The sequence below is a fragment of the Ruditapes philippinarum genome, unplaced genomic scaffold (genome assembly GCF_026571515.1).
Source record: "Ruditapes philippinarum isolate M1 unplaced genomic scaffold, ASM2657151v2 ctg408_1_1_1_1, whole genome shotgun sequence".
NCBI classification, from domain to species: domain Eukaryota; kingdom Metazoa; phylum Mollusca; class Bivalvia; order Venerida; family Veneridae; genus Ruditapes; species Ruditapes philippinarum.
The window spans coordinates 79842-96005 of NW_026855039.1; the positions used below are offsets into that span (position 1 = coordinate 79842).

A 16164-nucleotide genomic window follows, 5' to 3' on the forward strand; every position below is an offset into this window, starting at 1 on the left:
TGTCTTTAGTTAGTTTCTGGAGAAAAGGCTTAACAAAGGTGGTATCTTTTTATTTTATAGATAAATTTTATAATGTGTCACATGTCGCCTTGAAAAAAGATTTTGTAATAGTTTTGCGCATACTTAATCCCGCTTTTGCATGTTGGAACAACAATAGTTCATTTGTTTGTATACACAGCCTAATTGCTTATTTTGTGTAGTCTTATTTTATTGACCTGCCAATCATAAATACATTACAGCACTAATTGAAATATTATATTACACTTCGATTTCGTTGGTAAAGGTTACGAGAATTAATATGGAGTATATAGAGGACATTTGTTTGTTTGTGTACAAGATGAAATTTTATTTCATCGAGTGGGCTTTAAAAACAGTATTCCACGAGTGGAGTGGCCACGAGTGAGAATACTGTTTTTAAAGTTCACGTAAAAGTTTATTTCTTAAAACACTTTTTGTGTCGGTTTGTGTTGTTTTTATGGCATTGAAATGACATTTTTTTGACATTTCAAAATAATTTTTAAATATTCATTTTAAACCATAAATACCATAATAAGTGCAAAATATATGAAAACAAAATGAACAACTTAAAAAAAATCATAGCTACAAATAATGTTGAAAATTACGAAACACCTGAAGTGACATATTCCACATTTTCTTCCTGAATTGAATTCGTTTTTACGAGATAATAATTTCCAATTAGAAATATTATTTCGTTTTAACGAAACATAAAATCTTAATTACGAAATATTGATTCGTTATTACGAAATATTATTCCGTAATTACGTATATTAATTTGTTAATATTTATTCTTTAGTAATATTTATAAACTAAGTTTATTGTTAAATATAAGTCAAGTAAACAAAACATTAAAAGTGTTTTTTTTTTTCAATCTTACTCTTATACTATAACGCGCTGACATTAGACTTATAATCGCTATATTTGGTGGCCAATCTCATTAAAATCCGATCATATTGAATAATCATTTGATTTTGACAAGAATAATTAATTGCATCATATTGTATCATAGTTTAAATGACCTATTATAGTCTTTTTAAGCAGCCATTTTGAATTGACCTTTTGAAGGTCAGGGTCAAGTTTATTTTCTTGGTATCCACCCTCATCGTCTTCAGCATACCAGTATTAGGTTAAAACACTCAAGATATTACTTGTACTATAAAATGCCTCCAGCATTCATATTTTCTTAAAATCAGTCTTGTCTAGTATATAATACACAAGAATTGGCCTATCTTTACCAAACATTATCAATTTAAGCTACAATACATTTTCTTTTATGTTATGCATACACAAAAAAAGCAAACTCGCAGTTTTAATTGTGACAAATGAAGGGGAATAACTTAGGTAACTTTACATAACCAGTATTTTAGCATTTACTTCCCCTTAATAATTCATGATTAATATTAATAGAATTCATTTCTATAATAACAAACACTTTCTGATTGTGGTAGTGGGTCTTTTTCATTTATTGGAATTAAGTCATGAGATTGAACTTTGTTATTATATATTTATAAATATTTTTCCAGAAGATACCTTCCATAATTCTGTGTTACTAAATCATAATTTTATGACCTTTTAACCTATATTTAAGGTTTATTAACATATACTAAAACAAAAAAGTTTTTTCTGCTGTCATGATATCTCTTTTTTCAAGTGCTGATTCAAATAAAACAAACAGAATCGTGATTTACTTCCATTGCCTTATCATAATTTTCAGCGCAAAATGGTTGTAACTTGAGATACAACCATTTTGCACAAAATATTTTAGCAATTTTAGATACAACCTTTCGACAAAAATTGATTTAACTTGTTAATTTTCAGAATTCATTAATTATACTTACTGAAGATATGTATAACCACAAAATACATTGAAAATGTTAAAAATTTTATTTTGTGAAAAAAGTAAGTTACAACTGTTTTGCGTTAAGCCCGCGATACATGTACCATCCAAGGTAAATATTCAGAAACAACTTAAAGACCTTAACCTATGTATAATTTTTCATTAATCCTTAAAAGCATTCACATAAAGCTTCTTACATGCATTCAGGGTAATAATTGTAGATCACTGACTGTCCCTTGTGACCATACTTCAGTATATACATATTAATATACATGTGCATGTAGAAACAAAGTTATTATGGAATGTATTAAATTAAACATAATGTACCTTATTCAATATAAAGACCTAAACTGATGAAATGTTTTCTAGTCTATATAACTTTCTTTTAAAAGAATTCGTTATCAGATCTATTCATTGTCCAAAATTAGTCCTTTACTATCTTTAGGACTTATATGTCCTTTGTTGGCCATATAACAAGGCCAGTGTAAGGAAGAGCTGTCCCTGGTTATGGATTCCAATTATGTAAACCTTCCATCATTCAGCAGTAGTCTGACACATTACAGAGAAAAATCTGACTTAAAATCAAATAATTAACATTGGAATTTGATTGTACTGACAATATTTTGTTTTACAAAGTATTTAATATGAAATGTCATGAACAGATAAATATGAAAATGTATAATTCAAATGAAATCTTTAAAAACTAAACGTGAATAGCTTTTATTCAATAATTCTGTTACTAGTGTATGTCTTTGAAATATGTGAATTTGTCAGTCACAGTCATTGAGCTTTTAATGAAGTTCTTACTGTTGAATTTGTTTTTGATTTTCCTTTATAACTGTGACATCAGTTCCCTGACAGTGTAAGGTCATTTTACTTTTATATAACTGTTTCTAAAATAAGTGTTTTCACTATTGACCCTGGTGATATACAGCCTCATCATTGTTAATGTCCACTTTTACAAACACATTGATGAGCAGATGCACAAAGTACTAACTATTCATGCTACCTTAAATCTGTAAGGAAAATCAGATGAAAATTCAGCTACAATTTCATAGACTCTATATAGCATATACAAGTATAAACAAAAATCAAGTGATACATGAAAAGAAGCCTACTAGGGTAATATCTACATAAACCTTAACGAACCTATGAGTAAATATTATAATGATTCCCACAAATTTAAAATTACTACAATATATTACAATAGTATTTGTTTAAATGTGGAAACAAGACACTTAACCTCTGGAAACACTTCACATCCCAAAATCAGTAAGAAACTTCACCCATCATCCCTGATTATTTCCAGAATAAATATTTCAAAAAAAATCTTTAGTTTAACTCAAGGCAATTGTCAATATTTTAAACACTGACATGTTAACTTGCAACATAGACCTTTGATATATTACACAATTTTCTATAACATTACATGAAAGGCAATTTAAAGTATCAATGCAACATAAAAATAGATAAAAATCTGCTATATAATTGTTAAAAAAAATATTCTGTTTGATTTTCAACCTTACTATCAATGTACTGTCAATCTGGGACATACATGTATGTCCCAGTATCAATGTTTGAACATAAATGAAGTATGAAAGAGATATTTCATATCTAAGATAGTACTACGTAAGTCACCCACTTTAAATGACCAATACAAAATAAGTTATCTTTAACAGTCAAATTTACATTGAAGTTTCAATGTGATGTTACAATAGATTTAACACTGTACATAAACATGCACGCGAAAAACTTACGTTAGTTAAAAACTTCAATTGCTCAAATATTTGTGTTTGAAAGTCCTTGTCGGGAATAATGCGGTGATGGCCACCAATTTTAAGATCTTAAGCCTACTTACGACTGGTTTGAAGCAGCCTTAAAGTTACGACGTAAATCTACGACGTCTTAGCTACGACCATGTTGATAAAACGCGACGTAGCCGTAAGATCGGTCATACGACCAAATCATAGCTACGAAATAAAACGTCATCCTGAAATTGATGAAATGTATAGTTAGTAAGAGTGTTTACCCAGATTCATCAAATAAACCATAACTCTTAATAGTCAACTGGGACAATGTGATACATGCAAAGACTTTTCATTTTGTTCATCAGTTAGGGTTATAAGAAGAGGTGACAAATTCCTCTGCCCTTTCTGTAGTGACACCAGCAACTAAACTTTTGATAGAAAAACAACAACTGTAAAAATGTTTCTAACAGTTAAAAGTCTTAAAACAGATAAAATATTACTTACGGTTTAAGTTGTGAAGGTTATTTAACTTATGTGACGCATACTTTTTAGTGCAGTATATGTTTGAAACGGGTTCTACTTCTGTAATCTCCTACGCAGTGATCTCTTTATCAGTACAGAGTACAATCTGCCAAGGGAGGTAATCACTGTGAGGAGTTTGATTTGGGACATTAGATCCGCCATATTGAATGTGGATTACTAAAACAAAAAAGCCGTGAGTACATTCTATTTGTTTCATGAATCAGCGGGAAGACGATTTTATAATATTCATGACAAATTATCATTATTATTATTTATTTTCTTCAACATAAATAGTAGTTTACGCTCCGATATATTGTTTAGTTGCCGGAAACGGGTTGTGCCGGGATATATGTACATTTAATTTGATATAATTATCTATGAGGGGCGTCAGTGGCTTATAAATTAAGGGTTTTTACTTCAAATTACTTGCCTTAGACCGCTGTTGGTTTGAAACCTGCCAGGGACGTTCGATTCTTTAAGGTATTTCTACTCTGGTGCCTAAATAAATGCACAGAGGGGCACCAGAAGTCTTTCTTGTCCAGTAAAGATGTAAATTGACAATATTATGGTGTTCTTTTTAACCCAAAATCAAAATCTACAAAAAAGTCAAGCTTGTCTCTGTTTTGTTTAACTTTGGTCGGATATAAATTTTAGTTTTAGCCACCAAATTCGCCAATCAGAAAAAATGGAACAAATGGCTCCAAAGTTGGAGCCAATAATTCTGCAAAGGAGACATGCCTTTCTTTGTTAAGATATGCTAGAAGTAATATGTCATTGTGATTACTAACTAAAGTCTTCAGCGTACCCGTTTATATACTATGACATGACGTGAACGCTGAAGACAGACCCGTAGGGAAAGTCCACCAATAATCGTGCCAGGAATTTGACACGCTCGTATTCATTCATCGAACATGCTACGAGGTAAAGTGAAGCATACCAGAAACTATATATAATCTGTATACTATATATAAAACCAATATAATCTGTTGATAAACCAAAGATGGACAAATAAAAATCTTATTACGAACAAAATCTACCTAAAAGTTTCCGACAGGTAAAAAAATCAGCACTTGGCTATGGCATGTTAAACGTTGCAAAATTAAATAATTATTGTTTTGGTCTATATCCAGTATTTATATTGTATACCATAATATTTATTCAATCCTAATGAATATTTGTTCATAAAAAATATTTGTGTGCGATAATTTTCTATATATATGTTCTATATTTAAAAATATATTGTTTAATTAAAAATATTTATTGTAGTTACAATGAAAAATATTTTTTCGATAATTTGAATCATGGGATAAAACACTTAGCATATTAAGCCATGCCTATAAATTAAGCACAATGTTTGATAAAGCGTTATCATCCTGATTAAACTAGACTATAGTGAAAATAATAAGTGTCCCTGTGAATGTCAATATATATGTATGTTTAAAAAATAAAATAATTATTTCAAAGTCTTCAGGACATACGAGGGATGATCAAAAATATACCGAACTGGGGCTGTCAATTGAACACTTTTCAAACTATCACTTATTGTTATATTTCATAATTAACCTGTAAACTGATTTCGACAAAAATCATGCAGATTCAGAAAATTCCCGCGACATTTTATGAAGTGATGGTAAAATTCTCGCGGCTTTAAAATGGACGCTATCGGCGACCATAGTAGCCACCGCAGAATGATATATGTAGCGAAAAGTCATATCTGTCCATAAAGTTTTGTTAATGATACATTTCTTACAAAAATGTTGCAAAATGTTAGCCCTATTGTCAGTATACATTATACGTCTGTCTACATTCTTAAACGTGAACGGCATCGTCTGACTACATACTGAATAATTCTTTTATCAACTAGCATCCAAAATGTACCTGTATCATTCGCAGAGAAAATAAAAGACATGTATTTAAGAAACAAGTATTTGCGTGACAAAATTTATAATATTTCTACAAACTATTCAATAGATATAGCTAGTTTAAATGCGTATATCTTTAAACTGAATGTCGTCATAAAAAAGAATATCAATGCTCTAAAATATATCAAAAGTTTCACAAGCACGCAGTATGAAATTAAGAATAGATACGCATCTTTTGTTAGTTCAAATTAATCTATATCACAATATTATGCTTATTGAAATGCTTTATCGATAAAAATACACGATTTATTATTTGATATATGTATTTTGAACGCTTCTTTGATCAGACATGTACTAGTTTCATTGAGGAAATATCAAAACGTGTATGTACAGTTGAAGGAAAATTTAGTGTTTGTCATCCAACGTAAGCTGCTAAATTGATAAATTTATCAATAAATGTGTCCATTTTCATTAATAAAACAATGAGTTTATGTCTAAAGGAGTAATAAAGATAGGGATAATTTTTGATTTCTGACAAAATGCAGGAAATGTGTTAATAATAAATCATTTCTTTCACGTTTGGGTGGTGGGGAAAGGATATCCTGAGCATAAATTTTATACAGTGTCGAACACTTTATTGATCTTTCTCCAAAGAATCAGCAAGATTATCGTTTTATTTCATTTATAAATTGGCCTATAGGTTATATTCGTAAAAGTGCGAACTATTGATAGATATGACCATTTCAAAGGCTTATCACAAAGACATGTTTATGGGCAGTCAAGCCATACCACTGACCAGATTCATGTACGGCGGCCACTCAGTAAAATAGGTGTTTAAGTTCATTTTGTTCATATATATTCGTGTCCGTAAACAAAACAATAAGTGTCACATGACTGTATCCTATTTTCCTATTTGGGCTTGGGCATAGGCGATGGGGTACTGGGGATTTTGATTTTAATAGAAACATTTTTTGACAGGAGCGAGGACGTACTTAACAGTTTTGTAATTTTTACGTCTTGACATTTTTTCCTAAATGTTTCTTTTTGGTAGGAGCACTACGCGTATAAACCTATTCCTGAATAGGAATACTCGCTATTTCACCGCTTTCAAATGCCTTAGATGATAAAAAATAATTGTGTTCATTGAAATGAATTTCAAAATCCTTAAGCATGTGATAATTTGACGGTATACATTTCATCTTAACAGCAATGTTTTCATGTGTTTGTGGTCAACTAATCAATAACACTCACAGTATCTCTGACTGACTTTCAAGCTATGGGGTTTAAGGAATGAAAATGTACTTGGAATAGTAACACAGGTTGCAAATAGAGTTATTAAATTCATGAAGGAATGAAAAATACAAACATAACTTTATTTTAGTAATCAAAATTCTCATTTCCGTTTATCATGTGAGACAGTCACAGTCCGATAGTTATGGGGAATTATTATTGCTCGGGCGGCATCTTGGTCTTGACACTTTCTGTATCAGGTGATTTTTTAACCATTTTAAAGTCTCGTCTCTGTACTATTACTATAATTTAGATTAGACTTTTAATATTGGAAAGATCCTGTTTATATATACCAGACCTTTTTTAAAATCATTCGATTTAAAGTTGACAATTAAAATTGCCTATTTTCTTTTCTAGATGGATAATAGTACTGGAAGAAGCATTATACTCCTCGGAAGCAACGGGAGTGGGAAAAGCTCCGTGGGTAACTCTTTGCTAGGGAAATACGTGTTCTCTCACCCAAAACTGTCAGAATGTAAACAAATAAAGGATTTCAGCAGACAACATAATATTTCTTTAAATATAATAGATACACCTGGACTTTTTGATGCGGACGTTTCGTTAGCTGAGGGCGCTCTTGAACTTCAAAAGTCTTTAAACATCTGCCCTAATCCACATGCATTCCTGATTGTTGTCAACACTAATGATGGCAAGGAATATTTGGACTATACTGTAGATATGCTGCCCCTTATATTTGGCGAAAACGTTTTCGATAATGCTATTGTCTTCGTGAATCATAGAGATGATTATGCTGCAGATTCCTGGGTCAATGAACATCAATTGGTATCGCGTTGTGGTCGCCGTGTTGTAACAGCAAAAACCCTTGATGCTTGTATGAACAAGGTAACAGGTGCTGCCATTCTGAAGAAAGTAAGTTTACTGACAAGTAGTGGAGTATCTGTATATACCCATAAATCTATAGAACTCCACAGACGTGTCCTAATTGGATGCATGTCAGTCTGCGGAACAGGAGACGATATTAGATCTCAGCTGAATGAAATGAATACAAGGCTTAAAGCAATGCTTGATAAAAAGCATTCAAGCAATGTAAGTTATCAATAAATATATTTATATATTCAGAATATATTCAGTGATTATTGCATTACCTGCATTATTTATTTAACTAGTCCAGTACGAATTTTTCTATTAAAATGGTATATACTAGATGGAAGATTTATGCATTTGTTTCGTGCATGAAAATCTGTAGAAGCATTAGAACGCATTTGAACTGCATATTTTAATGCACGAACAATGGTTCAATAGCGCTATTTTTGCATAAAATAAAACCTGTTTCGTCATGTTTTTTTTTTCAGTGTTAGTGCGATGTCAATTGACGGTTATGCTTTCATAATGAAAGTGCCTGGGTCATTTTTAGTGTATTTTTCCTCCATTTAGTGCTACAAATAAACCTACATGTATTTTACTAGCCTGCTAAAGGGTATAACTGGTCTATGTCAGTCAACAGCAAGTTTTATATACCAAAATGTTCGTCTGGATCTATAGTGTCTGCATATTCATTTCACTCAACCCTGATGCGAAGCTGATATATTCAAGATGGCGTCAAAGATGGCTGCCAAATTCCTCAATATTCCTGTTGTCTGTTTTGTAGATCAGTTTAATTTTACATGACATTTTTTTTTTATTTTCAACTACCCATTGCTTTTAACTTTATTTTAATTTTTCTAATCATCACCTAATGACTACGAAAGAAGTAACAATTTGCTTCAAACTAGGTGTCCTTGCTTAAAATATGATAAACAAGATCAACAAGGAAAGGCGGCGTTCAATGAACGCAACCCCCATATGACCAAGCAACAAGAACCCAATGGCAAGGAGCCCAGGTGGACCCCAAACATAAAAAGGACAGGGCAACTTGATGATTTCTTTTCGATAAAACAGAATAACATCCAGGATTCCGTTTAATACAGCTTTATGGTTGTAACATGTTCAATTTTGATTTTATTTATGGTTATTACTTTCTCTACTTTAAAAATGAGCAGTGCCCATAGTCTTGAAGGTTGATGCAAGGGGGGGGGGGTGTGAGAAATGTTCACATTACATAATCCCTTATTAATAGAGTACAATCAAACCGAGCATGCAATTGTCGACTACTCATTTGTTTTCATTGCTTTTGAGTGATCTTCCTTTTTTCCAGATTTCTATACTCACAACAGCAGGCGTCAAGTGCTGTGTGGCAGCCGAAAATTATATAAAAAACCTAAGGTCAACCAGAAAGGACGATTTTCAATGAAAATATTGAAAAATAAGATAATACAAAAAATGAAATAAAAAAATCGGATTCTCTAAAGAACGTACAAAAATACAAAATTGAAAAGTTATGGACTCGGTTTGTTTTAGCCAGTTCATTCCCGATACTGGAATGTGCAAGTTACCGTTCACGCGTCCTTGCACCTGCTTGATCAGAATTCGACATTCAATCATAAAATAATGACATTTGTATTGAGAAACATCTGAAGATGTGTTTTTACGGCGTTTATAATAGTAGCTTCAATCTTCAATGTGACACTTTCTTGCCATTTCTTGAAAAGCAATGTATGGCCCCAAGGAAAAGATAGCGTGAGCCCTAAACGAGAAAACAATGGACAAAACTAAAAAATGAATTTTACAAGGTCAGTTGATAATGTCTTTTAGAGTGGACGGTAGTGGGTACTGCAGGCTACTGTCAATACTCCCATCGGTTTAAGCAATTTTCAACATTAAATATATATAATGGTAACATTTTGAATGAAGTGAAGAAACATCAGCAGATATCATGAAACCTACAAAATAAAATGTTCGTGCCACTTCACGACAAACGGCCCGAAACGGCACATGTGGTCCCCAAGTGATTGAATGAATGTGTTCTGAACGAAAATAATAAACGAATCAAAGTAAATTCTTTTTTAAAACGGGATAAAATGTCAAAAGTTAAATTGTAAAAGCAGGCAACACATCCTAAGTGTTATAATAAAGTACTCAAGTGTGAAAACTTGAACAAAAGATTAAATGGAAGGAATTTAAAATTGCAAATATATCAAAAGAAATCAAGCTGTACAATATTCATAGATCAGACCCATGAAATTGTAGGTCAACGAGATATTTATACATGAAGACAAACATCAAACATTTGAATAAATGTGTTGTCGCCTTACTAAATTTTATTCTATAAATAACATTTTAATTGTCGTAATAAGGAACGGTGTCTTACATATCAATAGATTAGAACGGATTTTTGTATTCTACACAAATCCGTAGGTGACCTGACAACAAATTTATACTGTTTAGACATATTTTGATAGTATAAAAGATCAAATATAACACCTGTAATGGTATCATTTTTTCAAAATCAAATTATTTCACGTAAATATTGTCATTCGGTGTCGACTTTATACGTATCTTCTAAGAAATTGTGGATGAGATACTATTTGACCAGTTTTTCATTTAATAATCAGAAGCAAGTTATAATCATTTTCCTAAACTGTTATACGAATTGCATCCAAGAAACAATAATTTGAAAGAAACACAAACTAGAGGAAAACAAGAAGTTTTTTTTGTAACAAAAACATATGTCTCCCAAAAACTATGTATGGTCAATCATGTGAAGTTTCATTGAAATCCCACCAGTAGCTTGACCTGTGAAAGCTGAACAAGTTCCACCTGTGAAGGCCGGAAAAGATTTACTATTTTTAGCTCTGGTAGCCATGTTGTGCAGTAAAGGGGAACATACATGTGATTTGCACAACAAGAGATGGCACTGATCACACACGTAAAGTATGGTTGAAATCCAACCAGTAGTTTGACATGTGAAGGCCGGACAAGAATTTTTCTATTTTTAGCTCTGGTTGCTATTTTTCCAGCGGAGCAGAACATGCCGGTTATTTGTGCACAACTAGGGATGGTACTGGTCACTCCTGTAAAATTTGGTTGAAATCCCACCAGTAGTTTTGCCTGTGAAGGCCGTACAATATTTTCATATCTTTCGTTCTGGCGGCCATTTTGTGCAGTGAAACGGAAAGTGTCAGTGATGTGCTCAACTAGGGATGGTACTGACCTCTTTTGTAAAGTTTGGTTGAAATCCCATCAGAAGTTTGATCTGTAAAATTCGGACAATATTTTTTCTATTTTTAGCTCTGGTGGCCATTTTGTGCAGCGAAGCGGAACGTGCCGGTGATGGGCACAACTATTGATGGTAATGATTACTCCTGTATAGCTTGGTTAAAATCCCATCAGTAGTTTGACCTGTGACGGTCGGACAAGATTATTCTATTTTTAGCTCTGGTGGTCATTTAGTGCAGCGAAGCAGAACGTGCCAGTGATTTGCACAAATAGGGATGGTACTGATAACTCCTGTACAGTTTTGTTAAAATTCCACCAGTAGTTTGATCTGTGAAGACCGGTCAAATTTTTTCTATTTTTAGCATTGTGTGCAGCGAAGCGGAACGTGCTTTGATGTGGACAACAAGGGATGGTACTGATCACTTCTGTGAAGTTTGGTTGAAATTCCAACAGTAGTTTGACCTGTGAAGGGCGTACAAGCTTAATTTGGACAGACGGACAACGGACGGACAATCGGACGGACGGACAGACAGACAGCGAAGGCAAAAACAATATGTCTCCCAAAAATTTTGGGAGACAAATAGTTGGTAAAGCAAAAAAGTATGATTTGCAACCCTAAATTTTTAATCTGTGTTACTGTAGCGCCCCCACTATATTTGTATTACTGCTTTTATACAAATATTGAGTTCTTTAGATATGATATAAATACATCAATACATTCCTCTCATGGGTACAATAAAATTGTAGGAAACAAAATAGAGGACAGAAGCAAGAAACCTTATTTTAATTTTGTTTTGTTTATCCATGTATAAAAAGCAAAAAAAAAACAAAAACAAAAAACAAAAAACAACAAAAAACCACCCCCCCCAAAAAAAACCCCCAAAAAAAACAAAAAAACAAAAAAACAACGCAACAGGTTTTGTCCGATCAAGTTTTATTGTATAAAACTATAAATGAAATCTCGCTTGCAAAATTTCACTTGAAATACACAAACAATATAAAAACAAGTATCCTATTACATTGATATTCTTTATTATGTATTAAATTTTGCGTCTTTCTTTGACGCCAACTAGGATTTCGCATCAGACTTGTGCCAAATGAATATTTATTCCTGAAACTTAAGACACAGGCAAACAATTTGGTATGTAAAACTTGCTGTTGGCTGACACAGACCACTTTGATGTCATTTAACCTTGTCGCAGCATTAATTAAATAGTGTACATCTGCTAGCGCAGATTTTATGCAAGAATAACTATTTTCCGAATTAAGTTGCTTCACCATAAATTAGATGATTAAGTGCAAAAACGAATATGTACAGAAAAATTACAAATCATATGCATTTCTATTTCGAAGGTAATATCTTGAAGGTAATTCAATTGTAATTCTAATTATCATAATATAAGCCGTTTCAAATAGACATTTACGTATGAACGTCTTGCTGAATAATGTAAAACGAAATCAATTTCAGAACAATAATTATCATTTAAATTATAATTACAAATTAGTAACCAGTAATGAAATCTAAATTTAATTTCAGATTCGAAATGAGATAAAAGTTGTCATGATCGGTAAATCCGGTAATGGTAAAAGTTCAACAGGCAATACCCTGCTCGGTTACAATGGCTTCACTGTTGGGGACAGTCTAAATGCCGTCACAGAAAAATGTCACATCAAAAAGGGCTGTTTAGAGACGACACAAATAATCAAAGTCGTTGACACGCCAGGGACTTTTGACGAAGATGGCTCTTTTGGAGAAAGAGCTCTTGAAATCCAGAAAGCAGTCAAAATATGTCCAAATCCGAATGCATTTGTATTAGTATTTAGTTCAACATGTCGGTTTACAGAGGAAGAACGTTATACTATTGATCTAATGCGCATTATATTTGGAGACAAGATCTTTGACCATATGTGTATAGTCTTTACACATGGAAGCAAATTTCAAGATGAAGACCATTTCAAAAAGTTTTGGAAAGAAAATAAATGTGTTAAAGATTTGGTTGAAAGATGCAACGGCCGCATTTTCAAAATAGAGAATCTGAAAGAATTCCAGGATAAGGATGAAAATATTCTTAATCTCATTAAAACAATTAAAGACTGTCCTGAGTACAAGTACAGGTACCTAGCAATTCACCAGGCAGAACTTAAAGATATTTTGAAAAAGTACACTTCAGAAGAACAGAACATTAAAATGCAAATAGAGGACTTGGATAAAAGGCTTAATAAACGAGTGGATGCAAAAATTTGGAATAAAAAACTTTTGACTGGTGCAGCCATAGTAGGATCAGCAGTCGTATTAGCTCTTGCAGCAAGTGAACCAAAAGCTGCTGCAGCAGTCGGAGTTGCTGTTGCGGAAAAGGCACCAAAAGCTGTTGCATAAACCGTTGAAGCTGGGATAAGAGGTATGATTGGGGATTAGTTATCTTGACCTATAGCACAATGGTTGTGACCTAGATCAAAGAAGTGTTGTTATTTCAAGTTAGTTAAAGTTAGAGACATAAGTATTTGTAGAAATAATAAATGCTTTGTTTTAAATAATTGTGTTTAACATAAAGGCTTTATTTTGTTTTTTGTTTTGCATATACTAATTCCATGAAACTTACGTAGAAACCTTTAGACCTATAGGATATTATTTTAAAACGTCGCGTCATTCGGAATCTTAACATCAGAGTGGTTTATTAACCATTCCTGATATATTTTTAGAGAATATCAGCATTTAGTGTTTAAAAAGTAGCATATATTTTCAAATTTTACCCTAAAACTGATGAATGACTTTATCTACATCTTTATCTAGATTAAGATGGACAAGTCTATTTTGGAGATTTATTTTGGTAACGTTGACATCTTTCACTGTTATAAATTCAGTACGATTTTCCCTTTGACATTCGTTTTAAGTGCCGGACTGAATAATCAGGTTATAAAAATAAATGCATTTTCACTACAGACAATTTACTGGTATATGTTTTAAGGAGATGATTTTTTTATCCAATTGAAAATAATGTGTTCAATCGAATATAAAGTGATAACAGTTTGGTGGCTGATTAACGGCACAGAGTAGTTTTGCATTGTCGACTTGAAATGCATATGACAATTTAAAGTTGTAATGTTGAAAGACTTATATGTTATCAATACAAAATGTTATGAAATCAAAGATGAAAAAACTATACTAAGCTCAATTAAATTAATAACTAACTGTATCCCCTTCATACTACAGAACACATCTGCTATTAGTTATTCATTTCTTCAGATTGTATTATACATCATGCCCTTCTGACTTTTATATTGAAAAATAAATATATATTTGTGATTATATGTTAAAATCATAGTTTGATTAAAAGTTTAACGATGATTTTTTACCATACCATAATGTACATTGTTGGGTGCAGTTAGCACAACGATTTCCCTTCTTAATTGTTAATAAAGATTCCAACCTTTCATTCAAGTTTCGGATATGACCAAAGCTGTCTGACAATTCATTCTGGATCGGCCATCTGTTCTCTATGTATGAAACAGAAAATATTTGTAAAAATATAATTTTCTCGAGTCAATCATTTAAACACTTTTTTGTCTGCAGCCGTTGTGGATCTGTTTTTACATTAGTTTGGTTGGTCTTCTTCACAACAATTTAAGACTCAAAACCCTTGCACATGCAAATTGTTTTGGTCTGTCCCGCCATACCTCGATAATAAACTTTATATAGAATTTTTGTCTCATTTTAACAATTAGTAATACTTCAGATTTTTGTTCTTCCCGTCATGGTAATGGACTTTGAATTATGAAAGATGCACTCGTGTTTCCACAACCACAACTTGTAACTCACTATGTAAAGAAAAAAGAAAACGTGATATACAAATGCGCATTATATTTCTTAAGCGTTGATGTAATGTTGATTTTCTCTTTTGTACATAAGTTTTTTATTCATTCTTAAAGTAGATTTGCTAGTATATTGTTGTATATAAAGTACTTAACAGTTTCGTCCATATCATATTGACATGAACAATTTTGATATTATTTATTTTATATTATTCAATAAAGTATTTTTAATACAGATAAAGTTCAAGTTTTATCTTGGAAAAATATATTGAATGAATTTCTTCTTTTTCCCATAAACTGGTTTGTTGTTGTAAAGTTGAATTTTATCTACAGAATTTAACACAATTATTATCTAACATTGCATAATATTTTTTAGAATTACCTAACTTTGCATAATATTGATTAAAAGAAACATTTTTTTTTAAATACCCCATTAATAAATTTCAATATTTAACAAGAAATATGGGCCTTTAATATATTTTTTAGAGGAATTGAATTACTTAACGGACAATGATGTTATATGGGCTTTTAGTGTATTCTTTTTTTTTTTTAGAGTAGATTGAATTAATTAACGGACAATGATGTTATATGGGCTTTTAATGTATTCTTTTTTAGAGTAGATTGAATTTATTAACGGACAATGATGTTATATGGGCTTTTAATGTATTCTTTTTTTTAGAGTAGATTGAATTAATTAACGGACGATGATGTTATATTGGCATTTAATGTATTCTTTTTTTTTAGAGTGGATTGAATTTTATTAACGGACGATGATGTGATATCGGCTTTTAATGTATTCTTTTTTTTAGAGTAGATTGAATTAATTAACGGACAATGATGTTATATTGGCTTTTAATGTATTTTTAGAGTAAATTGAAGTAATTAATGGACAATGATGTTATATTTACTTAGCCTGGCCAATTCACAAATTGTTCAACATTCAATTTGCCTGCCATAGAAAGTTAAAAAAAGTTGATTTTTCTTGTTCTTTAGCAGTTATATGTTAATAAATATCTTTAGT

At 31.7% G+C, this 16164-nt stretch overlaps 1 protein-coding gene across 2 annotated transcripts; it reads left to right on the plus strand.

The window, feature by feature from the left end:
- Nucleotides 1–4247: 4247 nt before the first annotated feature.
- LOC132741916 (GTPase IMAP family member 8-like) lies at nucleotides 4248–13831 on the plus strand. Of its 2 annotated transcripts, none has more exons than XM_060730183.1 (3): nucleotides 4248–4318; nucleotides 7635–8324; nucleotides 12871–13831. In XM_060730183.1, exons 2-3 carry the CDS (start codon nucleotides 7635–7637, stop codon nucleotides 13708–13710), a joined length of 1530 nt encoding a protein of 509 aa, XP_060586166.1. In that variant the 5' UTR covers nucleotides 4248–4318; the 3' UTR covers nucleotides 13711–13831. The 2 variants fall into 2 exon arrangements, with proteins under 2 accessions (XP_060586166.1, XP_060586168.1); XM_060730185.1 differs by lacking the exon at nucleotides 4248–4318 and adding an exon at nucleotides 6369–6411.
- Nucleotides 13832–16164: the final 2333 nt, after the last annotated feature.